Here is a 25,629-nt window from a genome sequence, read left to right on the forward strand (position 1 = left end):
TACGTGACAACCCTCTTGTAGTGATACCACTCTCCGCCCTTCTTATCCAGTCCTTCTAGACACTGACAGGAACTGGGAAAGAAGGAGAATAGTAGTACCATTCTTTGCAGAAGCACAAGTCCATAAAGGTAGAGCTGCCACCACTTCCTTTCTCAGGGCAACCCTAGGCCGGGGGGGGGGGGGACAAGGAAAAAGACCCTCCGTGTTTACCGGGTTTGCATGGTCCTGAGTCACTTTGCCGCGATGCAGGCAGAAATTCAACAGGTAGAACAAGTACGGTAGGTGTCCAAATGGTGAGGCACTGGTTTAGCTTCCCCAGGTAAAAGGCACAAAACAGAAGACAAAAGGGTCCTTTTCAATATTTATTAAAAGAAAGCTACACAGTTCCTGAAAGGTTACAAACAAAAAATAAAAACATTATAAGGTATAACTAGCTAAAAAACATACAGCAATTCTTGCAAACAAGAAGGATTTCTCCAGCAAATCACCCTCAGGCCTGTGGCAAAAAGATTGGTAGTTAAGTGCTGAATGCTAAGAGCAATTAACATCTGAATTCCCAAACCTTTATCCTTGAGACCCCACGTGTGGGACAGGTTAGGGACCAATCTCCTTGTAGGTTTAATTATGAATTTACCAATACCAAGTGATGGGCATGTATCTCTTGATTGTCAGAGACCAGCGCAGCAAACTTTGTTTGGTCTCGGAGGCCTTGAGAACAAAAGGCACTCCCTAAATTCCCAAGCCCCTTTTGACACACCAGGCTCCTAAATTGCAAATGGTTTTGATAACCTCCTGGGTCTTTTACAACCCAATCCACATTTCACTCTCACAGCTGCACCAGGTTCTCGCTTTAGCATTGTAAATCAGATAACATCTCATCCTGCAGTTAGCTAGCCTTACATCCTTAAGAGACAGGAAGAAATTCTTAAGGGGACCAGATGCCCCGTTCCCAGAATGCTGCAGTCTTATCTCACAATGCCACATTTCTACATGAACCAACATTTGGGCATATGAGGCTTTCCCAGTTTCACTACCCCTCTAGTTATTTGAAGATGGCTATCATATCTCCTCTGTGTCTCCTCTTTTCCAGGTTAAGAATACCCAGCTTCTTCAACCGTACCTCATAAGGCTTGGCTTCCAGACCACTGATCATCTTAATTGCCCTCCTCTGCACACAATAACTGATGATGACCTGGTTTGGTTTTAAATTAGGTGAATGTCTGAACTAGCTTTGGAAGGATGCCAGTAAGCTAGAGGGCCTTAATATAGCCTCCTTCAAAAGGCTCATCTCTTTCTCCATGCAAGCCAAGGTGAAGAGATGGGGCTCTACTACACCTTTCCATGGGCGTATAGTGAATAGAGTTATCCCCTTTGGCACTCTGGGCTGATAACCTTATTTTATTGATACCCCCCCCCACACACACACACACAATTCTTCCATGGGAGCTCAAGGCAATGCACAAGTCTACAGCATCTAATCCATAAACAGGCTTAGCATAGCAACAGAAAGGCTGTGGCATCATGTGCCGTCTGTTCACACCCTTGGACTTATGATTCACAGGTGGGCATGAGCATCTGAGGAAGTTAGTGCCATTTTGCCAGTCTTTGAGGGAGCATCAGGGAGGGGTTGTATCAGGAGCGCTCTGCCAAAGTTTCAGCTGTTGCTTTCACTGCAGTAACTTAGGAAGGGAGTTAAAGAACCCATGGCCTGTTCCTTGACTTTTGAGCAAGAATGAAGTAAGGAAGAGAGGCAGTGTTGCTTCCTCCTCTATCTTTATTCACCTCAAAGCCTTGCCCTGATGTAAACAACAACAGCAACAAGTTGCCAGCCAGGAAAAATTGTCACTTCACAACCTGCTAATGTTCACAGTATCAGTTTATTTTCCATTTGTAGACCAGAGAGGCACACTCTTCAAGACCAGCCTGTGCCTGGCTGCTTTCTCATTCTGTTGCCCACTGCAAGTTGACCAACACAACACTAGCATCCCAGGTAGAAAAGCCCCAGGAAGTTAACAGTTTGGGTGAGCAGGCCCAGGGCTGAGGATCCCAGAACAGCTCTCTCTCTCCCCCCCCCCCCATCACTCCATGCACAAAAATGTGCCTGTGCAAAAAATGGGCGTTCTGGATTCCGCCATTTGTTTGAATAAGTAGTGAGTAGGGATGGGGAAGAAAATGGATTCAGATCACATTCAAAGCTGATAAAAGGGAAAGGGAAAGGACCCCTGTCAGTTAAGTCCAGTCGCGAACAACTCGGGTTGCGGCGCTCATCTTGCTTTACTGGTCAAGGGAGCCAACATTTGACCGCAGACAGTTTTTCAGGAGCTGGGACCGAGCAACGGGAGCTCACCCCGTCACCAGGATTCAAACCGCTGACCTTCCGACCAGCAAGCCCAAGGCTCAGTGGTTTTATACCACAGCGCCACTCACATCCCAAAGCTGATACCCTAACCCTAATTCACACTTTCTGAAACATTACATGGACCAAAACAAAACCAGCCTTGAAATCCACCCTTCTCTGAATTTTTCAATGCGTATTTCTAACCAAGTAAAAGAAATGCAGGTTCTGAAGTAGTATACAGATACTTCCTCAGATCCTGAAAGTAGTATGCAGCCATCATGGCCTTGGATTGTAGCTACCTTTATGATCTTAAGCCAGTCCTATCTGTCCACCTAGCCTACCTCGCAGGGTTATTGTGAAGATAAAACGGGGAGAAATATGGATCTCAGCATTGATTTCCTTGTAGGAAAGACTGTGGGGGGGTGTCTATATGTTTATGTCTATGTATATAATCATAAAATGCACTGCAGACAAACATGGCTTGAGTCTCCACAGCAGTATATTCAGCACTGTTGATCTTTTAAAGAGGGCGGCATTAACGAAAGGCATAAGCATGCTAAAACTACTCATGCCTACTCAAAACTAATCGTACATGATCACCCTGCAACTTGGCACTAAATGGTTGGCTGTGTAGGTTATAATGCACAACATACGTTGCTGTTTTGCAGCATGATAATTCCAAGTTATTTCTTGTTCTGTGCTTTGTCACATGCAAGCGATGCTGCTAGTCAAAATGTGAGGAAACTCTGCTCTCTTTTTTCCAGCTGAATCTTATGATTCATGAGCAGCTGAGTGAACTCAGCTTTCAACCAGGGAGCTTTTCAAGTCCTTGCAGCGCAACACCTACAGATGGGCAGGACATGTTTTGACAGCTTGTTAACAGGTAAGCCCTGTGTATGGTTTGGGCTTTCCTTCCATCCTTTCTCTGTCTCAACCATTGTAATAACAGATGGGGAATTCAACAAGGGGATCCTCCTTGACACTTTGCACTCATTCTCTGCAAAGCAAAGATGTGACCCACAGCTCTCTGGTGATTTTACAACAAGTTGGTTGAGCTTGCTTCACAGACATCTTCCTTCTGCTGGGGATTAGCATAATGCATACTTATGCCACACCCTGCTTGGCTGTTTAATCATATGACAATTATTTCCAAACGCTGAGTGTCTTCTCCGTGGGAAGGGAGGTGAGCTGGGGAAAGCCTTGGTTTGTGCTTTTTGACTGGCTGCAAACAGCTGGTCCCTCCCCTTTCCTGAATCTACATGCCTCTTGCTCATAGGTGAATGGATGCAGATGTGGGTGTTGTATAATGCAGCTGCCAACTGTTTGTTTGAGATACTTTGTGATCAGCTTTTGATGCCTTCCAAACCTTTTCTCCTGCATATGACGTGGGCTTCTAGGTAGGACACCCGCGAGACCACAGGCGGTTCATGGGAGTATACAGCCATCATCTACGTGAGGGTCTTTCTTCTTACGAAACAAGGAAAGGAACTGTAGAGCTGTGACTCCTTTATCCACTTCAGACAAAAGAAAGAAAGGCAAGGCCATGGTGAAGTTGGCAGTTGCCCTTTTGTGTGCAGGTTGCTTTCTGCTCGCAGTCACAGGTAAGAAGCCCTTGTGGCTCTTTTCACCTCTGGCATGGGGTGGTCAATGAAGCATTAAGCCCCAATAGGTTCGTAATTTGTTGATTGTGTGGTCCTTCCTGCATTTTATGCCTAGGATGAAAAGACACAGGTTATCTCTCTCTCTTTCTCTCTCTTTCTCTTTTCTCTCTCGGAAACTTTGGGGTGGGTGGTAGCGCTCTTCCAACCATCAGGTAGTAGATGTGGACAAGAGTGCCCCGTATCCAACTTATTACTTTGGCAGCTCCACCTCCTGCTGCTGGGAGAGAAGATATTTGCCTGCATTCCTACCTCTGTGATCTCCACATTGGTTTAAACCATTGGGCTGCTCTTGACAATTGTTCTCGAGCAGCAGCTGGTACGGAACATGGCTCCCCATCTCTTGACACTCATAGGCTGGTGAAAATACATCTAAAACATCCGTATTGGCAAACGGTTTGTTTACAGACCTCTGCATTGTGGGTGTATCGGAGTATTTGCATAGGAAGCCTTCAGGTCTGCTCACAAGAGCCTGCTCCTTTAGGAAGGTGAGATGGTTAAGACCAGGCATCCCCAAACTGTGGTCCTCCAGATGTTTTGGCCTACAACTCCCATGATCCCTAGCTAACAGGTCCAGTGGTCGGGGAAGATGGGAATTATAGTCCAAAACATCTGGAGGGCCAAAGTTTGGGGGTGCCTGGTTATGACCATCCCCCAGGAGTGGGTCTTTTCCTCTATTGGTTCAAGAGTTGTGGATTAATATCCCCAAAGATGCCCTGTGGACATCTGAAGATTATTTCATTCCACTTGGCATTTAAGGGTAATGGCAATTTCTTATTTTTGCTTATGTGCAGTTTGCATTTTTGTTGTTTTAACGATAGCTTTCATATAGGAGTTTTTAAAAAAGTATTTTAAGTTGTAAGCTGCCTTCTGAACAAGCTTCACTTGAACAGCAGTCTGTAACTGTTGTTAAGAAAATAAAATACTGGGGATGGCTAGAAAAGAAAATGACTGAATAAGATAATTCAAACAGGTTAGAAGAATCAGATTTTGATAAGGCTTCTATTTTCCCTGGTACTGTATGTATTTCTCCAATAAGGAAAAAATAAACTTTCAAACCCATTTCTATGATAGTTAGAGCCAGGAGCAGAGGAAGGGGAGGTGGTAGTGGGGTCATCACTGAGGGGGGTGACATTCAGTAAGCCACCCGCCCACAACTCCCAAGCCTACCCCAAGCCAAAGGAAGAGGGAAGGGAGGAAGGCTGCTGGCAAAGCGGCACGGCTCCCTCCTCCCCCTCCCGCCCAGGAAACAGCCTGCCATGGGCAGCTCGCTACACCCCCAATGGGTGGCTCGCCACCTGGGATACTCGCTGTGGCGCCCCCCTGGGACGCTCACCCCACCACCATGGCCCCGCCCCCAGATGTACAGCTCCGCCTCTGGTTAGAGCAGGGGCATTTAACATTAATAAAAATGAGAAAGCTCAATTCTGTGAGAGATAGAAAAAATGATGTTGCCCGATAATTTCTTTGGATGATAAACAACAACAACAAAAATATTATTTTATTATTTTGCAATTCATTTCCAACAAAGGGGCCATTTTCCAGCTATATAGCTCTAAGATGTAAACATCAACCAACTGTGGTTCTTTGTATCACGTGGTGTTAACTTTTTCATTGGATCAGAACATTATCATGAAGCACATCAGTAAACATAATATTTGGTCTTATTTAAGCTGGGGTTGCCATATTTCAAAAGGTTAAAATCCGGACTGAAAAGTGGTTGAGCTTTTTCTTGATTTCCACCTGGACACTGTTTGCAGCTGCAGTATTCCAGAAATTCTGGACGTATGGTAACCCTAATTTAAACTGAACTCCCATCAAAACACATATTTGAGAGTAAGTCCAGAACCTTCTTTCACTGAGACTGCATACACACCATATATTTAAAGCCAATTTTAAGAAAATGGCCATCTCCCAAAGAATCCTGGGAATTGTAGTTTGCTAAACTGGGACTTACAGCCCTGTGAGAAATAAACTAGAGTCCCTAGGATTTTTTATGGGGGGGGGGGAGAATGTGCTTTGAATGTATGTTGTGTATGCAACTTAAGGAAGAATTTGTTGCTCTGCCTCAGGCAGCAAAATGTCTTATCTCTAGTCATGGTGAACCTTACCCAAGGCTGGCCACATTATTTTGGCACCTGAGGCAGAAAATCCCACAAGCAATAACAGATAAAAATGATACATTAAGGTGTGTGGGGGGGGGAGCCTTTGCTGCCTTTCCATTATACCCAATATCAGCTTCCTGAGGTGGCCACCTCTTTCTGTTAGAAAGTCTACTTGACAGAAGTGTAAAAGGTAAAGGTAAAGGGGCCCCTGACCATCAGGTCTAGTCGTGTCTGACTCTGGGGTTGTGGCACTCATCTCGCTCTATAGGCCGAGGGAGCTGGCGTTTGTCCGCAGACAGCTTCTGGGTCATGTGGCCAGCATGACAAAGCTGCTTCTGGCAAACCAGAGCAGCGCACGGAAATGCCGTTTACCTTCCCACCTTCTACTTGCACTTTGATGTGCTTTCAAACTGCTACGGTAGGTGGGCAGGAGCTGGGACTGAGCAACAGGAGCTCACCCCATTGCAGGGATTCGAACCGCCGACCTTCTGATCAGCAAGCCCTAGACTCTGTGGTTTAACCCACAGCGCCACCTGGGTCCCTCTGACAGTGTATTCAGCTGTAATTATTAAACCTTTAAATTACACATTTGGGTAAAAAAAAATGCTTGCAAAAGAGGATTATACAACTTTGTCACATTCATTTTGCATTCTTTTAAAACGCCTTTTACTGCAATCTGGAAGCTGCTTATTAGCATTATAATCAGTACTGCTATATTTTCTTTTCTTTTTCTTTAAAAAGCGCACCAACAAGCTTTTTAAATACATAATGTAATGAGTTCAGACTTCCAATAATACCAATCATCTGTAGGTGATCTCATGAGTTTTCATTTTTATTTTTGCATGCAGTGGAGGGGGGAGGTCAGAGGCCTAGGCATGGCTTTGCTATTACAAACTATGGAAGCAGAAACAACCCAAGGCCTGCAATGAACAGATGCTCTTTGCAAACTCTGAACTGCAAGTGAAAGTCTTTACCAGAATGAGAAGAGAGAGGAATGCAAGTTATGGCCATAAAAAAGTGATCTTTCAATTAATATAGGTGTATTATCCACACAGCTCTATTATGTAGCTTGCAAACTCCTGAGCTAGTGTTTCGTCTTGAGCATTATTGAACAAGCTGTTTTTCTGACTCACGAATTAAAAAAACTTAATTCATGAATGCTAACAGAACTAATTTACAAAAGTTAGTCCAGTTTTTTTCCTGAAATGAATGATAATTGCCTGAAAACTGGTGTGCTGGACAAGCTTTTCAGCTTATCACATAACTAATGAATGACTGAAAGGATGACGGTCTTCCAGAGAAGAATAAAGTTCATTCGAGTAGGTGAAGAATGATAATCCACACCATCTTATTAAGTTTGGTATGTGGACTTTCTTGTTATACAAAAAAATTAGACTGGGAGTTCCCTCTTTATGACACTTGGTAAGACTTCAGTTTTCAAATGCAGAGGCAGCCTGTATATTGAACGGTGTCTTTTATAGGACGTATTGCTTTCAACAATTGTGATGCCAATGTATATATAAACAGTATGTGTGAGATGTGGCCTTTCTTTGCTCCCATTTTGCCCTCTGAGTTGTATTGAGAGGTAAAGAAGAAGAACCCGAGTAGCATTTTCATTTTAAAAGCATGAGATTTTCTAGGTCTCTTGTTATATATGTGCCTTTTGAATGGGATGATCTGTTGGAATGTGCTTTTCCATAGTATACCTTTGATGTCCTTTTAAATGTGTTTGTATGTGTGCTGGGGTATTGGTTTGTTGTTTTTATTATGCATTTTGTGCTTTTATTTTGTATTTTTATGTTGTGAACTGCCCTGAGATCTTGGGGTAAAGGGTGGCATTATATTACGACGACGATGACTAATAATAATAATAAAATATATTGCTCCTATGACAGAATCCATAGTCTGCTTTAGGACTTAAGTGATCTCCTCAAGAGAGACTATTTGTAGTGAAACCTCATTACTAATACTTATTTTTGAGACTACTGATTTGCACTTGACTTGAGTGCCCACCCTCCCCTAAAATGTCAGGCCCCCAAGGCCAGACATAGCACTAGATTATTTCCAAATAGTCCATGCTCCACACTGAAGTCATGTCAATCCTCTGTTTCAGGTCCACATATACCTGATAGCCCTGTTTGCTGTATAAATGCATCCTGATTGCTTTTGAAATACTAGAGCAGGCATCCCCAAACTGCGGCCCTCCAGATGTTTTGGCCTACAACTCCCATGATCCCTAGCTAACAGGACCAGTGTTCGGGGAAGATGGGAATTGTAATCCAAAACATCTGGAGGGCCGAAGTTTGGGGATGCCTGATCTATATTATCCTTGGTCCACACTGGACTCTGCTTCAAGCTCACAGTATCAAATACCCATCTAGGGCACTAAAAAGCTGACATGAGGACTGCAGTCACATGTTCCACACCTTTCCCTCAAAGTCCCAATCTTTAAGTGTTGTTTAAACGTCATCATGAATGCCAATCTCACCTCATGGCTTCAAGATGATGAGTCATGTTGACAACCTGCTGGTGAAGAACGGGCATGTTCAGGATCCTGTGCCTGCCATCCTCTTGGAAGTTAGTCATGGCCTCTGAATCATAAGCAACCTCTTTCACTCTTCTTTATCGACGTCTTCTCTTCCCTTGGCTTATGAGCCACTGTCTAAAGTGGTTGTTGACAGTGCTGTTGATCAACCTGTTTTCCCTGTCTGCAGTACACACTCAGTATAGGAAAACGCACCCAGCTGAAACCATTTCCATGATTGTATATGTTACAAAGTTTCTGCATGAATACAAGGTTGGATTTGATGAGGCCCATGGTCCCTTCCAAGCCTGTGCTACTGTAACTTCAAAAAGCAAATAATGAGGAGCTAAAGTGGGGAAGAGACCGCAAAACAGGAAGGGTCAAAGGCCTGCCAATCTGCGTTTCAATAACAGAAATGCAGTTCGTTGTTCTTTGAGTGTTGATAATACCTGTGATATCACAGATCCTGCTACCTGTGCAGCTTGGAGATGTTTTCGAAGTGTGACATTTTTGTGTGTGCTTGCCCACAGATAAAGCTATGAAAGAAAGAGAAATGCCGTAATGCAGGATTGCACCATTCCCCCATTGCAATGTCATTTTTCTAATCAATCAATCAATCAATCAATGCTTCTTTGTAGTGACTCTCCTGAACAAAATGAACAAAGCAGACTTTGGTGGTGCTATAAAGGACACTATTCCTTAAAAAAAATTTTTTTTACCATTATTAAAAATGATCAACAAAACTGTTTTTTATTTTTAAAAACCTTCAGATCATAATATTCCACAAGTAAATATAACTTAGCAGAAAATTACAACATTTCTTTTATAAAAACTCTAAACCTACCTGAATGGGAGGTAATTATTTTCTTGACAATATTGTATAAAGGACCACCTGTTTCCCCAGAATTTATTTCTATATTCCCTTGCAATTCTCACTCTTAGATAAGACAAAGGATACGATTTCATACTGCAGCAAGGATACTGTTTTCTCCCTTCTGCTTCATTATCTCCTCCGGCTGTTAATCACAGTATATTAAAGTTCCATATAGCATGAATTAAATCATTGATGCCCTAATAATAATCTTTGCTCTCCCAAACCATGAACGTATGTGTGTGATTCGTCTTTGAGTGCCCTGCATGCCTCTGTCTTCTGTGTCAACAGAGCCATTTTCCTCGCAAAGATGCATTTTCCTGCACTCCAATTCCAGAACTGCTCAAAAGCCAGTAATGAGGTACCTATTGAGATTGCCGTGCAAATTGCCTCGATAACTGTGTCTAGAGGGAACTGAGTAATGAGGTGCTTGTGTCATCCAGGAAGTCACTTATCACATCATATTTCCTCCAGTTTTAAAATACGGATACTCCAGTGCAAAAATAACTGGAGAGGAGAATGATTACCCATTTTTCATTCACTGGAGCTGCCCATGTTCCATTTTTGTCATTAGAAAGCAATGCTACTCATTTTGCCAGATATTCAGGATAGTTTCCAGGCTCTCCAATTGTCTCAATTTTCCAGGGACATCCCTGATTTAAAGAAGCTGTCCCGGTTTCTGATTTGATCCCGGAAAGTCCAACTTTTCCTAAGGATGTCTCTATTTTCATTGGAGAAATGTTGGAGGGTTTGGAGTTATCCAACCCCCAAGCCATCTGAAGGGAAGGTTTGGGTTTTTTTAAAATTTAATGTTTTATTATTATTATTTATATATGTTGGAAGCTGCTCAGAGTGCCTGGGGCAACCCAGTAAGATGTGTGGCGTATAATTAGTAAAGTTATCATTATGGAATGGGACGTCCCTATTGTAACTGGTGAAATGCAAGAAGAGGTGGGAAGAATACCCAGAGGATTTATACCAGAAAGATATGGAGGTCTCATACACCCCAGGTAGTGTGGTTGCTGACCTTGAGCCAGACTTTCTGGAGAGTGAAGTCAAATGGGCCTTAGAAAGCACTGCTAATAACAAGGCCAGTGGAAGTGATGATATTCCAGCTGAACTATTTAAAATTTTAAAAGATGATGCTGTCAAGGTGCTACACTCAATATGCCAGCAAATTTGGAAAACTCAGCAGTGGCCAGAGGATTGGAGATCAGTCTACATCCAAATCCCAAAAAAGGGGAGTGCCAAAAAATGCTCAAAATTCATTTCACACGCTAGCAAGGTTCTCAAAATTCTGCAAGGCAGGCTTAAGCAGTATTGTTGTTGTTGTTGTTTAGTCGTTGAGTCGTGTCTGACTCTTCATAACCCCATGGACCAGAGCACGCCAGGCACTCCTGTCTAGGCTGTCTAGACGACTAAACAACAACATGAGTTCCCCTTTAGACAGAATATATTGCTGGCTTTTCAAAACATTCATCCGCTTTTCAACACAGATTTGTTGGAACAAAGCAGTGCAATAAAAAGAAACTGGCACTCTGCTGTTTGGGTATGTACAGATGTTCCACAAAGGAGATGTTTAGGTGAGATGGTCTGTTGTTATCAGAAAAGGACTATTTTTACCAATCCATTCACTGCCTGCACGACTCCAAGCATTTGAATTAGGAGCATTGGAAGCTACCTTATACTTAATTCACCCATTGGTCTTTCCAGCTCAGTACGGTCTACACACCAACTGACAGCAGCTCTCTAGGGTTCACATGATGCTCATGATGGCCCTACCTGGAGATGCCATTCAGGTATGGGATTGAGCTTCAGACCTTCTTTGCATGCAAAGCAGATGGCCTACTACTGGCCTTTTGCATAGGCGATATCATCTGCAGCTTCTAGTGTAATCTGTCCTTGCATCACCACACTGGGATTTACTGAGTGATCCCAGACCTCAGGTGTTTCCTGGCTTGTCGATGGGATCTAAGGATGCTCTAGGCTGGGTATGGGAATCCTGTGCCCCTCCAGATGTTATTTGACCAGTGGTGTGTCATTAGGGGAACTAGGCTAATCCCCTAAATGTTCCTCTGGTGCCTCCTTCCCAAAGCTCGCAAAGCTTCTGCCTAGTTTGGGGGGGGGGGGTAATGCTCATGCACACGGTGTCAGGATGTTGCAATGTCCAACATGAGCATTGGTTGCCCTTGCAAGCCAGTGCCTCTGGCCCTAACTATTCTCCTTTGAAAATTTTTACTGCAAAACACTGTATTGGACAACTCCCATCACCACTGATCACTGGTCATACTGATAAAGATGGATGGGTCTTGGGCATCCAATAACATCTTACTATGTCAGCATCCAGATCAGTTTATTAGACTGCCCTAACATTACATTTTCTAGAGGCAGATTTAGAAGAAGAGTTAAGGAGCTGACATGGTTGTTGATTATTATGGCTGATTGTTATTGAAGCACTGTGGTTCTGACACATAACAGATGCATAGTGTGGTTCACCACTTTATGTCTTAACAAAAGATGCCATTTCTTATCCTGTGGTCCTGTGATTTCACCACACATGCACAGAATATATCGGAACATTTAATCACCGGTCATCACAACACTGTGTGGCTTTTAGCACATTGATACTTCAACATCCCCCCCCCCAACAGCAGGCATTTGCCGGGCACTGAAGAGCAACTAAAATAAAAAAAATGTTTATATATGGCAGGGCTGTCCAGCTCCCAAGAGACTGTGATCTACTCACAGTATAAAAAAAATATAGTGTGGAGAGATGAATTTGTCACTGAATTGGACTTCTTCCCAATTCAGAAGACATTGTTATTAAGTAAAAATGGATGAGAAATGTCACTTCTTGTTGATTTTTCCAGATCCAAAATGAATGCAAGACTACATACACAACATACATTGAAAGTACCCCCATCCAATAATTCTGGGAACTGTAGTTTTCTTCTCACAGAGCCATGGTTCCCAGCACCTTAAGCAAATGGCAGTTTTCAAGATTCTTTGTAGGGTGGAAGATGCACTTTAAATATGTGGTATGTACTCAGCCTCAGCCTCAATCCAGAATTATAAATGCATAGGCTCTAGAGAATTCCACCCCCATCGCAAAAAAGAGAGAAAAGCTAGGAAATAGTGCCATCACAACTCTGATCAGAAACAATGTAAAGTTTTTCAGTGTAGCAGCTTTTGTTTTTGTTTTTTAGTAGCTGTCTCCTGATCTGCACAGCAACTGTAGCTATGCTAAAAGCAATTTTGATTCTGCTTCCCCCTCGATGTTATGTGCATACATCAATCAGATTTTATACTGCTGCAGTTCTGTTGGCACTTAAAGTGGAATTATTTCACAGTTTCACATTTCCTATGTGCTACGGTGCTTTGTCTTTCCTAATGCCTCATTTGCTTAACTTGCAGAGTGATGGAAAGACTACAGATTAACTAGAGCACAGACAGGAAGAGGTCTTAATGAAACAATGTCACCGTATCCATATTATTATTAATCATTTCTACAGCACTTTTCAGTTATGCTTTGCGCCCAAGATTTAAATGGTTCTTTCTAATCAGTATGGCACCCCCAGTTTTCACCATCCTGGCCAGAAACTCCTCAAATCCCTGCTTGCTTGCTTCACCAACAGAACACAACCTCACCCTTTCAGTGGTGACTAGTCTAGTAGAGCAATTGCAGTCGGCCTTCAGGCAACCATCACTTGTCTGCAACCAGTTCAGTGGGTGGCACTATTTCCTTCCTCCATCTTTGTATCAGTGTTGCTATTGTAGGGTTCAGCAGAGAGGAGAATGGGGACTAAACCAGAATTAGTGCCTCCAGTGGGAGTGAGTTCCATAGTTTAACTCTGTGCTGAGCAAAGAGTTATAATATACCTGACCGGATATCTTATTCCCAGGATATTGGGTATGCCAGGTATAATCTTCTACTATCCAGTATTAAAGTCCCTTTAGCTTCAAGAGGTTTGCCACCATGCAACAGGAGGAGAGAATTCAAGACTTCAGGAAGAAATATTATTGGCACATTGGCATCATGGCACCATTGAAAACATCATTTTTATTTTGGGGGGATCGGGTATAGGGAAACAATACCTGCAAACCAAAATACTTGTTTTCAAACACTTCCATTAAGCTTACTTTGGGAATTTGTAAACAAGCTTTTTGGAGCTGCAGCCAAACTGGCTTCTAGACTCTAGAGGCTGTGTCACATGTTTCATGTTCATTCTGATGAATTAAGCTAGTGTGATTCTATAAATGAGATCATTATGTTTCATTTCTGAGAGGTCCTGTTTTGAATCAAGTGGGCCAACTGCATTTGTCATGCCATCTTCCATGGGACCCGGGTGCAACAGCTGTGGAAAAAGGCACATTCCGTGATGGCAATAATTATAGGAACAGGATAGAAAATAAAATTTGCTAATATCAAGTTGGGGAGGGGAAAGTTCATTTTGGGTTCCTTTCAGACGAGTTGAACTCGGAACAACCACAATCTTTCAAATTTTATATAAAGCTCAGGCTACACAAGTCTGCCATCATGCTGTTGTAGCAGGCCAGAATCCTTGGCAGATATTCTGGGGAGACAAGGCAGATTGAAGCTTTGCATTCTGTTACAATGTCTTTCTAAATAATTGTGTTCTTTTGATAGGCAATGAGGACTTTGACTTAGCGGACGCTCTTGACACAGGTAAGATTCCTGGCAAAAAATTTTTTGAATATTATTTTTTTGATCTAAACATCAAACTGAAGTGAACCCTCTTTCAACTTAAGTCAATGGCAAAACTGGCCATCATTGCACAGAAATAAATGTGTAATCCTGGGTAGATTTTCTGAAGAAACAAAACACACAATTAACAAAAGGGTCTAAAAGAAGTAAACAAATACTGCAGTTCAAGATTAGTCATTTTTATTTTTATTCTTATTATTTTTAAAAGAAATTTAAAAAAGAGGCAGAACATGTTCAATATGATTTGCTGGAGATCTCCCTCTTCTGGTCATGACGAAAAGGGAAACCCAAATCTAGGATTCAAAGGAGCGTGTGTGTAAATTATGCATATCCTAACTTTTCCTAAACTATTTGTGCTTCCTATTCCTCCCCACCCAAAAACCTATGCAGAGAACTACATATGCATAATCCTCCCAGAATCCTTCAACAGATGCCATTGTGTGTAGATGTTGTTTTTGTTTAGAAACTCGTCTTTCTATCTAAATAGCAAACTTTTTTTAGCACAGAGAAACTCAAATAATGAGTTTGGGGTTCTAGGTGGCACCTTCTTTATCCAGGAGTAGATCTTGGAGGGGGGTTCACAGAAGATGCAGTTCGATCTTGGCCCAAGAATTCTTCATTTTAAACATATTTTTAAATGCCATGAAATGTGATTCTTCTTGATTGAATCCAAGGGTATCCAGCATCAGCTACTTGCTATCTGGGAGAAGGGAGACGAAAAATATAAATCTAGAAGGGGCCATTAGTGCAAGACAGGAGTGCCTGGCGTGCTATGGTCCATGGGGTCACGAAGAGTCGGACACGACTAAACGACTAAACAACAACAAGAAGGGGCCATTGCAGTTCCTTCTACTTTAAAGCAGGGGTGGGAACATCTTCAATCCAGGGACCACATTCCTGCATGGGGAACCACCTGGGTGCTGTGGCAGAAGGGGCTCAAGGCAAAATTGGGCAAATGTAATTCTTACCTTCACACGGCAGGCTACATTTCAGCCACGGAAAAGTCAGAGGTTTCTAACACACACACACACACACACACACCTTCACCTTCACCTTCACCTTCACCTTCATAGAATCATAGAGTTGGAAGAGAGCACAAGGGCCATCCAGTCCAACCCCCTGCCAAGCAGGAAACACCATCAAAGCATTCATGACATATGGCTGTCAAGCCTCTGCTTAAAGACCTCCAAAGAAGGAGACTCCACCACACTTCTTGGCAGCAAATTCCACTGCCGAACAGCTCTTACTGTCAGGAAGTTCTTCCTAATGTTTAGGTGGAATCTTCTTTCTTGAAGTTTGAATCCATTGCTCCGTGTCTGCTTCTCTGGAGCAGCAGAAAACAACCTTTCTCCCTACTCCATATGACATCCTTTTATATATTTGAACATGACTATCATATCACCCCTTAACCTTCTCTTCTCCAGGCTAAACATACCCAGCTCCCTAAGCCGTTCGTCATAAGGCATTGTTTCCAGGCCTTTGACCATTTTGGTTGCCCTCTTCTGGACACGTTCAAGCTTGTCAGTATCCTTCTTGAACTGTGGTGCCCAGAACTGGACACAGTACTCCAGGTGAGGTCTGACCAGAGCAGAATACAGTGGTACTATTACTTCCCTTGATCTAGAGGCTATACTCCTATTGATGCAGCCCAGAATTGCATTAGCTTTTTTAGCTGCTGCATCACACTGCTGACTCATGTCAAGTTTGTGGTCTACCAAGACTCCTAGATCCTTTTCACATGTACTGCTCTCAAGCCAGGTGTCTCCCATCCTGTATTTGTGCCTTTCATTTTTTTTGCCCAAGTGTAGTACTTTACATTTCTCCTTGTTAAAATTCATCTTGTTTGCTTTGGCCCAGTTGTCTAATCTGTTAAGGTCATTTTGAAGTGTGATCCTGTCCTCTGGGGTATTAGCCACCCCTCCCAATTTGGTGTCATCTGCAAGCTTGCTCAGGATGCCCTCAAGCCCATCATCCAAGTCATTGATAAAGATGTTGAATAAGACTGGGCCCAAGACAGAACCCTGTGGCACCCCACTAGTCTTCCATCCCAGCAAGCAAGAGACATTTTTGCAGTTCAAGAAGGATACCTTCCAGCCAGGCAAAGGTGCTTGAGGATAGCATAGAACAGGGAAGAGTCCCTGAGGGGCTTAAAGGTAAAGGGACCACTTACCATAAGGTCCAGTCATGACCAACTCTGGGGCTGCGACGCTCATCTTGCGTTATTGGCTGAGGGAGCTGGCGTACAGCTTCCAGGTCATGTGGCCAGCATGACTAAGCCGCTTCTGGCAAACCAGAGCAGCACACGGAAATGTTGTTTACCTTCCCGCTGTAGCGGTACCTATTTATCTACTTGCACTTCGTGTCTTTTGAATTGCTAGGTTGGCAGGAGCTGGGACCGAGCAACGGGAGCTCACCCCGTTGCGGGGATTCGAACCGCCGACCTTCTGATCGGCAAGCCCAAGGCTCTGTGGTTTAACCCACAGTGCCACCCGCGTCCCACTGAGGGGCTTAGGTGGCTACATTTGGCCCTCAAGTCTGGACTTCCCAACCCCTGCTTTAAAATAAAAGGCCAATCATATTTCACAATGCAATGTATATACAGGTCAGGGGTGGTGTGTCCCACTTTGTCACCTGAGGTGAAATAAGAAAGTGCCACCCTGCAGCCAAATGAGTATAGAATTTCAACCTTAATCGTCTCCCTTGGATTGAGAAATACAATATCAAGTTGCCCCTGCTTTTGATAAGCTGTATGATACACTAACTTTGATTTTTATCGTGTTAGGTACCCCAAAGCCGCCTCCAGCTACCAAAAAGCCTTCAGTGGGTGAGTTGCTGTAATTATACTCCTTCTTTTTATGCTCTTTTAGATGTGGTAGACATTTTGTGTTATGCCACATGCACATTTTGTGGCTGGTGCTCGGGCACTTTCCCAAAACATCAAATGTGTTTCATGGGCTATTAAGGCTAGTGACCCTTGCCTTAAACCAGGCATAGGCAAACTCGGCCCTCCAGATGTTTTGGGACTACAACTTCCATCATCCCTGACCACTGGTCCTGTTAGCTAGGGATGGTGGGAGTTGTAGTCCCAAAACATCTGGAAGGCCGAGTTTGCCTATGCTTGCCTTAAACTATGGAAGTTAAAACAATGCTCTTACTAAGGAAAGAGAAATATGTGTAGATTATATTCGTTTATGGAAATGTTTATCATTAATAGGTGGCAATCCCAGACCTAACCTGTATTCTCACCTTGAACCACATATAGGTGGCCAAGGAAATAATGGAATGAATGATTTACATTGGTAATTAGGCAGATTTCAAATTTAATAGTTAAGACTGGATACAGATTTGAAACAGGAGCAGGAGCATTAATTCTGTTTTCCATTTTATTTCTCTTCATGGATACACTTCTCAAAATGTTTAATAGATGGCAACTCCAGACCTAAGCTGTATCCTGACCTTAGACCACACGGAGGTGGCAATGGAAACAATGGTAAGAAGTATTTTCACTTTTAAGATAAAAAAGAGTGTTCATTTCTGATAATTAGAGTTAAAGGTAAAGGGACCCCTGACCATTAGGTCCAGTCATGACCGACTCTGAGGTTGTGGCGCTCATCTCGCATTATTGGCCGAGGGAGCCGGCGTACAGCTTCCAGGTCACAAGTGTTTTGGAAATCCTTATTAGATTAGTATTTTTCTTAGTTCTATCCTAAATTTTCCCTGTTACTATGAGATTATTTTTTTTAATGTTCTCTTAACATGTCTGACTGGAGCAGATCAGCCCTGAAATACACTGTGTACTGTTGAATAAAGTATTTGATTGAGATTAAAAAATGGATTATAAATGATGGGATGAAATGTCTGGGTGTAGACATGGGATGGCTGTTATAATTGTTCACATTTGTTTTCTATTTTAATGCTTTCATTTATTGTTGAAAACTGGTATTTTAACTACATTGATAATGCTCATCCATTTGTAATATATTTTTATTTGTTTTAGATCCCGACTTTCACTTAGGAGATGCCCTTGGTGCTGGTGGTAAGTACGGTATTTGTCCATTCCCTACATTTTGCAGTAATCTTTCCCTTTTTTCCAGCTAAATCCACAAATCAATGAGCTCCAGTTAGTTGGAGTTAAACTCATAATGCTAATTTAACATAAATTCATCTAAACACATTCTGCATTACTCGTTTAAATCCATGTAATCTGGATTAACAGGGTTATGAATCAGACTTTAGCCCTTTCACATGTGCATTCTATGAACTTGTGAACTCATTGTGACTGCAAAAACATTAAAATTGAACAAGTTAACACCTTCAGTCTAGTTTCAGGTATATTTAGGATCCAATACAAAAAAATGGAGTAGTTAATTTATGAAGGTATGTAGGCCACCATACAAGCAAGATATTATAATCCTAGGAATGTTTACTTGGAAATCATACTATGCTCAATAGTCCTTATTCTCAGGTAAGGCACATAGGATTACAGCCTTAAATATGCATTGCATTGTAAGACTCACATGTTACATTCCCAATTGAAAAAGTGTGAGGCTCTTGCTTCTTAGCGCGTTTTGCATTTTTAATTCATACCATTTACAAAGAATAACGAGCTTCTAGTGGTTACCACATCTGTGCTCTCACTACTTACACAGAAGCATCAACAGAAGGAAACATATGGTAAGTAAATTGGCTATTTTTTTCTTAGCACAATGGACCAATATTGTGTTTTTGTAACACAACAGGTATTTATGTAAACTTTTTAAAAAAGGAATAATCATTGGAACTGATTTTAACTAAACATTTGCACTTTAAAAAAGAAAAAAGGGAAACCCTGTAAAACCAGTTAGGGAATGTTAGGCTCAACCTTTCAAGATGGAAACCTTCAAGGTATTTCTAGAACTAAAACCCAGCAAAGGCTAAAGCAAGCAAGCAAGAATTCTGTGCCTTGTTTTGATTTTTCATTTCTTCAAATTGTACCTGTCATTTCTAGATGGTCCTCCTCCGAACCCTCAGCCATACCCACGGCCACGTCCACAGCCAGGAAGCCATATTAATTCCGGTAAGCATAAATTGTGGTAAATGCAAAAGGCTGTTTAACAAGCAATTAGTTGCCTATATATTTTGATAATTATGACTGTGTTTAGGAGCAAAGTGATTGATGTGATAATAAGGTAACTGATGGGGGTTGTAGTTCAAAACATCTGGAATAGATCAGGTTGGGGAAGACCAGGGTCATTCTGCAAAAAACAGCACATATCTTACAGTATATGTCCTTTTGAAAATATATTGTTCTACTATTTTTGTTGTTAGAACAGCAATTTTTTGTCTGTCTGACTGCTAGGTATTGCAGCTTTTGAACAGAATCCAACTGGGTGCTTTGAGGTTAAAGATAGCTCATTTCTTATATCTAGTTCTAGATCAGGGTTTCCCAAGCTTGGGCCTCCAGCTGTTTTTGGACTACAATTCCCATCACCCTTGACCACTGGCCCTACTAGCTAGCAATGATGGGAGCTGTAGTCCAAAACACCTGGAGACCTAAGTTTGGGAAACCCTGGTGTTGATATAGGCTGAATGCAGGTAACTGCCTTTGAACCAAGAAAGATGTTTGCAAAACATTAGTATTCATCCTGGGAAAAGCTGGGAAGGATACTGTCAGGGTTGATGTGGCTACTCTTGAGTAACGACCTTCCACATGCTTGTCTTTCAGAGGCTTTTATTAGTGCACATTATTTACAGTGTAACGAGTTGCTGGTTTCATGTCGACTCATTCCGATTCAGATTCCTGCACTGGCGGCTTCCGCGTTCTAGACCAACATAAAAGCCGCGGAACTGTGAAGCGTTTCCCTTTTCTCCGCCTCCTCAATTCCATTGTCGGGGCGGGGCGGGGGGGAAAGGTCTGCGGACTGACTGACTCCTCTCCCCTCTTTCCCCCTCCCTCTCTCCCTGCCTATGGAGCAAGGGCTCTTGGATGTTGCTAGAGGGCTGGCACTCCCTTTCCGTTTCTTGGCTCTGCCCCTCAGACCCTTCGCTCTCATGGCTGCTTGGAGACGAGCTGCTCCTGATGAGGGGGGGCCTGTTCTCTGTAAGCCTTCCCCCTTACAGATACTTTGGAGAAAAGGACTAATGCCGTAATTTTAATTATTTGTAGGTGATTTTAATGATTTGGATCTCAACGATGGGAGAGCTCCACCTCCAGGACCAGCAGGTAACCTACAGTGATTCAGGTCCTTCACATTGGTTCACAGTCCTCCTCTCAACATATCATAGCAACATATCATCAGCATTATTTTAGCTGCACTCTTAGAAATTCATAGATCAGAGATGGGAAAACTGTGGTCCTCCGGATATTGTTGGACTTCAACTCATCCTTAGCTATTGGCTGAGGTTGATCTGTGTTGGGGCCTAGCAACATCTTAATGCCCACATTAATGTCCTGCCAAAGAGTTAACAAAAAGGTGTCATTGACTGAGGAGCATGTATTATCCTTATTCTTATTGCTGATACAGAATGAAAGCACAAAAGGTTAAGCTAACATCCTAATAACTGGCATAACTATAGCAGAGTATTTTTAACCAAATCTTGCTAAATAGCTTGCTGTGGTTTTGACATTTCTCTATTTCTCTCCCCACCCCCCCAAATCATGTTTTTGTCTCTCATTTCAGGGGGCAACGAGCACATTTCAAATCAAGGTGGCAACACTGGTAAGGCTAGTGTACAGACTTTTTAAAAAAATGTTGAAGTATATTATGGAGCAAAGTACAATTTACAATAAATGGGCTTTTAAAAAGCAGCCTTAAACTGGCCACGTTTTGAAGAAAAAGTAGCTGGAGGTCCCCCATCTGCTGAAAATCACTTTCCCATCTTCAGGCATTTATTTGCCCCTGGAGTTGTGGTTTGAAGTAAGCAGCAGTCAGGTGAAGGCGTTATCTGTGGGTGAAACCATTTATGTTCCCAACATGGATCAAGAGCATGTTCCAGTTGGTGACCTGTGTAGCTGCTTTCCCTTCTAATTCAGGGAGGTCTGCATGTGGCCCTCAAGGCCTTTTCTGGTAGCCCTTGGTAACATTTGATGCCCCTCCCAGCTCACTGGGAGACGCTGGGCTTTGGGAAGGACGTATGAGGGGACGCGGGTGGCGCTGTGGGTTAAACCACAGAGCCTAGGGCTTGCCAATCAGAAGGTCGGTGGTTCGGATCCCCGCAGCAGAGTGAGCTCTCCTTGCTTGGTCGCAGCCCCTGCCAACCTAGCAGTTCGAAAGCACATCAAAATGCAAGTAGATAAATAGATACCGCTACAGCGGGAAGGTAAACGGCACTTCCGTGTGCTGCTCTGGTTTGCCAGAAGTGACTTTGTCATGCTGGCCACATGACCTGGAAGCTGTACGCCGGCTCCCTTGGCCAATAACGCGAGATGAGCGTTGCAACCCCAGAGTCGGTCACAACTGGACCTAATGGTCAGGGGTCCCTTTACCTTTATGAGGGCTCTAAGACTCTGCCAGATCCTCACACCTCCTTCCCAAAGCCTGGTAGTCAGTCATTGCTTCATTTATTGTGATTATGAGCAGTTCTATTCAGATCTCTCTTTCTTAAAGTAAACAAACATTATTAGACCACCCAGACATGGATTATTATATTTTTTAAAAATATACATGTGTGAAACTACCATAGCGTGCTGGTTCAGTTTCTATACTTAAAACAGAATATTCATATATTTCAGAAGAGAAATATGTCTTTCCTCCCCTTCTCTCTAGTGGATAGTTCGGCAGCTCAGATTTCGTCTCCTGTTGTGATTGCAGTTGTGCTGTTAGCCTGTGGGGCAATAGCAGGCTACACTGCTTACAAGAAAAAGAGATACTGTTTTAAACCGAGAGGTAAGAATAAATGTAGTAAGGGTACCATATTTGCTATGATGAACCAAAAAATAAATGAAACCACTTAACCACTTGCAATGAACATTCAAATCTGAAGAGATGAGTTAGATATTCTTTGTTCTCGCCAATCATCCAGAGATTTACTGCTAGAGTCCTTCTGCCCACCTCCAGTTTAGTCTTTTACTATTTACTCTGTTCAACTGTTTTTAAGGCATTTCCCACCTCTACTGTCAGAGAGTCACATTCCTAAACCCAGAATGTTAGGTATGCAAGGTGTGTGCTCTATCACTGAACTCTGGACTCTTCCCGAATAACAGGGGATATCTGACTCTCCAAGCAAACAAAGATGCGAAGAACAATCCCTGCGTTACCCGTAGCAGAACTAGAAACTCAAGAGAGTGGGGGAAAGTGCATTCTTTTCTACAAAAGTAGAAATACTTTTGTATTCTCAGCTGAGAAATACTATTTTACATATAGAATAAATCTTTCTGGTTTCAACTTCTATCATGCCAGATTTCTAAGCTACATTAAAGCTGCAGTCATAAACACACATGAAATAAAGATTTTAAGTGTTCAAGGACATGCATTAGGAAGCTCACAACTGCATATTCCCAATGCTTTTTTTTCCCCTGGGGGGACGCAGGGGGATGCATACCCCTAAACATTTTGTGAATCTAAGTTTGGCCTCATTGACGGGCAGTATTTCAATATAAGTAGGAAAATGAGAGATGAGAGTACCCCTAAACATTTTTAAGAAGAAGAAGAAAGCACTGCATATCCCTGAGTGTTTAGAAATACAAACTTGACAGGTTTCCTGGATGAATTATCAGTGCAGTCACAGCAGATAGAATTGCCATGTAAAAGTATGATAAACCAGTGGTTACACAAACTCATGCTTCCTTGTGAGCATATAGGCTTTGATCTGTACATGGATTTCACCAAATTACCGTACGTATAAAGGCTTGCAGCATAATCCTAAGCATTTGTCTTTATTTGGAAGCAAGTCCCATTGTGTTCAACGGGGTTTTCCTCCCCAGTTAGTGTATTTGCATTGCACTGCACTTTAGGTAATGCATTCCTCTATTTTAAATTGATATGATCTCTTTCATTTTAGGTGGGGCAGTTGTCTAAACCATCAAGAAACCAACTGAGAAATATGGACCTCCAGAAGATCATCTATAAACTCTCTTGCACTATGTTACATTTATGTATAAATTCTCCCATTGAGGTTTTCAGTAATATGGCATTTTCCTTGAGTGAAAACTGTTAACCAATAGTTCAGACCTTAGAGACTAATTAATTGCACACAACTACACAAGAGTTCTTAATTAATATGACATAAAATGTTTCTAAATGTCATACTTTGTAGGGAAAAAAGTCTTTCAACTATATTTTCTGTTTTACTCAGGGGGTAATTGGAACATGGTTGCTACCTTAGCTTTGAGCAATATGCAGGTTTATTTGCCACTGACAATCAGAATATCAATAAATCTTTGTAATGGCAATATGAAGTGATTTATCTCAGTTCAGACATTACTCATTAATGGATGAGCCTAATGCCTTTTGGTAATATTTTATTAAGCAGCAGATATCCTAGTCAGTAAGTCAGACCCAGAGCATGTGAAAAAATGCATTCTCCCAACAAACCTGTCTGTGTAGTGGAATCAACAACAGAGACCCTGTTCTTGGAGTTTCCAACACCAGATATTCAGTGAATAACTACTGGCTATAAGGCTTTCTTGGTCGTGCTGCCCCAGCAATGGAATGACCTCCCCAGATCTATCCGCTGGTGGCATGCTCTTAAGTACTTGGCAAAGGCTATTTTTCTTTTTCTGCTTTTTAGTGAAATGTGCTTTTTCGATCTATTTTGGTTGCTAATGTTACTTTGTAGGGTTTTTTCTGATTTTAGTCAAATGTCTGGAAGGACAGGGTTGTGATTCTTTAATTCATTAATTTAATCGTATTGGTATCTGTGAGATATGAAAGACGTTGGGTCCACTTGCAAGTAATAACCCTCAATCAGCTATGTGGCTCCACATGAACAAATAAACATGTTTCTGAATGCACATTCCCATCTGGATTCAGTCTGGTATAATAAAAAATGTATTGTGCATCGTGCAGTGTTAAAAACTCTACTAGTATCCGCAAGGCTACTAGTTGGGCTCAATGGTTTCTGGCTTAGGGATACTTTATTGTATTTAAAAGTGGTGGTGGGATTTTCCCCTACCCCTGACTTTTCGGCCTATTTTTAATACATAATGATTTCTCATGATAATCATTGTTAGTGTATCAGTTGTATATTATTATTTTCCTTTCTGTCCTAAACTGCACCTGAATAATTGTGCCAAATGAAGAACTATTGTAATGGAATAAGTATTTAAATATATTAATATGCTGCACATTAAAAGAAAAGTAAAAAAGAAGAAGTCTGAGATGGAATCCTTTGTGTGTGATCTTCAGCCATATTTCAAAAAAAGTATTCTCAGATTAAACAAGCCCAGTCCTGACTTTAATCTAAAGTGAGGCCAGGTGTTTGCAGTGTGCCTTGGAAGCCTGTCCTTATCTGTTTGTTTTGATACATAAATTCATACCCTACAGTATTTCATCAAAAGGGTGAGCAGTTGTAGCACCCCAATTCTCTTACCCAAGGTTCAATTGCTATGTTCTTAAGTACTTCCTTTGCTAAATAAATTTATTTTGCAATGGCTAGATTGCCCTTGTCAGATACTGTAATTGTCTTAAAATGTTGTTACGCTCACTTCTCAGAGCAGTGGGGGTACATGTTTGTTGCATGAGAGTTTAAATGTAACCGTGAAACCTGAAATTGTCAGACAGTGACAGTCTGGAAGTGCCCTTTTGTGTTGTTCTCTGCATTCAAAACCAACCACCCTTTCTATTATTTCTTTCCATGCACAAACCAAGATTCCATCATTCTTGGCTGGGAGGGGGAAATATGTGCCCCACAACCCTTTCTCAGTGTCAGGAAGCAATCTTCTCACAATTAGTTCCCATGGAGACACACCACTTGAATATTGTGGGTTATTAACATTCCTTTCTCAAGCAAGCACAAGAACTCTGGCCAGGTACAGTATTGCCTGAAGGCAACAAGCGTAATTGTAAGAGAAATCTGATAGCAAAAATCCTTACTAATACTATGTGAAGCATATGGCTCAGGAGCTGCAGTGTGTGATATGCCAGGCTTCATGATGAACCCTCACTCTTTCCTTTGCTTAAAGACAGCCAAATTGAGGTGAAGAAGAATCTAAATTCAGATTTGGGCCTTATTTCGGGGGGGGGGGTAACCATTTCCCCCTCACTCCATTCTGCAGATCAAACACACACAAACACACACACACACACACTACCACCACCACTGCCAATTAATATGGAGATTAGTGCTAAACTTTCACAATATTCCACTAGATTCCCAGAAAAGGCCTTTATGTCATGTGAAAGCTAAAATATAATGTGCAATGTCAGGGAAATGGAATAAACTGCTGTGTCAATGCAGCCCAATTAATCTGGCACCTGAGACAGAAGAA

General features: G+C 42.1%; 1 protein-coding gene across 1 annotated transcript; it reads left to right on the forward strand.

Annotated features, from left to right (window-relative positions):
* Nucleotides 1–3,042: 3,042 nt before the first annotated feature.
* On the forward strand, nucleotides 3,043–24,513 carry XG (Xg glycoprotein (Xg blood group)). The gene is made up of 11 exons (XM_035114887.3): nucleotides 3,043–3,221; nucleotides 3,736–3,939; nucleotides 14,145–14,183; nucleotides 17,005–17,046; nucleotides 17,647–17,712; nucleotides 18,220–18,258; nucleotides 19,210–19,278; nucleotides 20,368–20,424; nucleotides 20,882–20,920; nucleotides 21,968–22,087; nucleotides 23,202–24,513. Exons 2-11 carry the CDS (start codon nucleotides 3,882–3,884, stop codon nucleotides 23,216–23,218), a joined length of 546 nt encoding a protein of 181 aa, XP_034970778.3. The 5' UTR covers nucleotides 3,043–3,221; nucleotides 3,736–3,881; the 3' UTR covers nucleotides 23,219–24,513.
* The last annotated feature ends 1,116 nt before the right edge of the window (nucleotides 24,514–25,629 follow it).

Source organism: Zootoca vivipara, chromosome 4, assembly GCF_965207765.1.
Source record: "Zootoca vivipara chromosome 4, rZooViv2.hap1.1, whole genome shotgun sequence".
In the NCBI taxonomy this organism is placed as follows: Eukaryota; Metazoa; Chordata; class Lepidosauria; order Squamata; family Lacertidae; genus Zootoca; species Zootoca vivipara.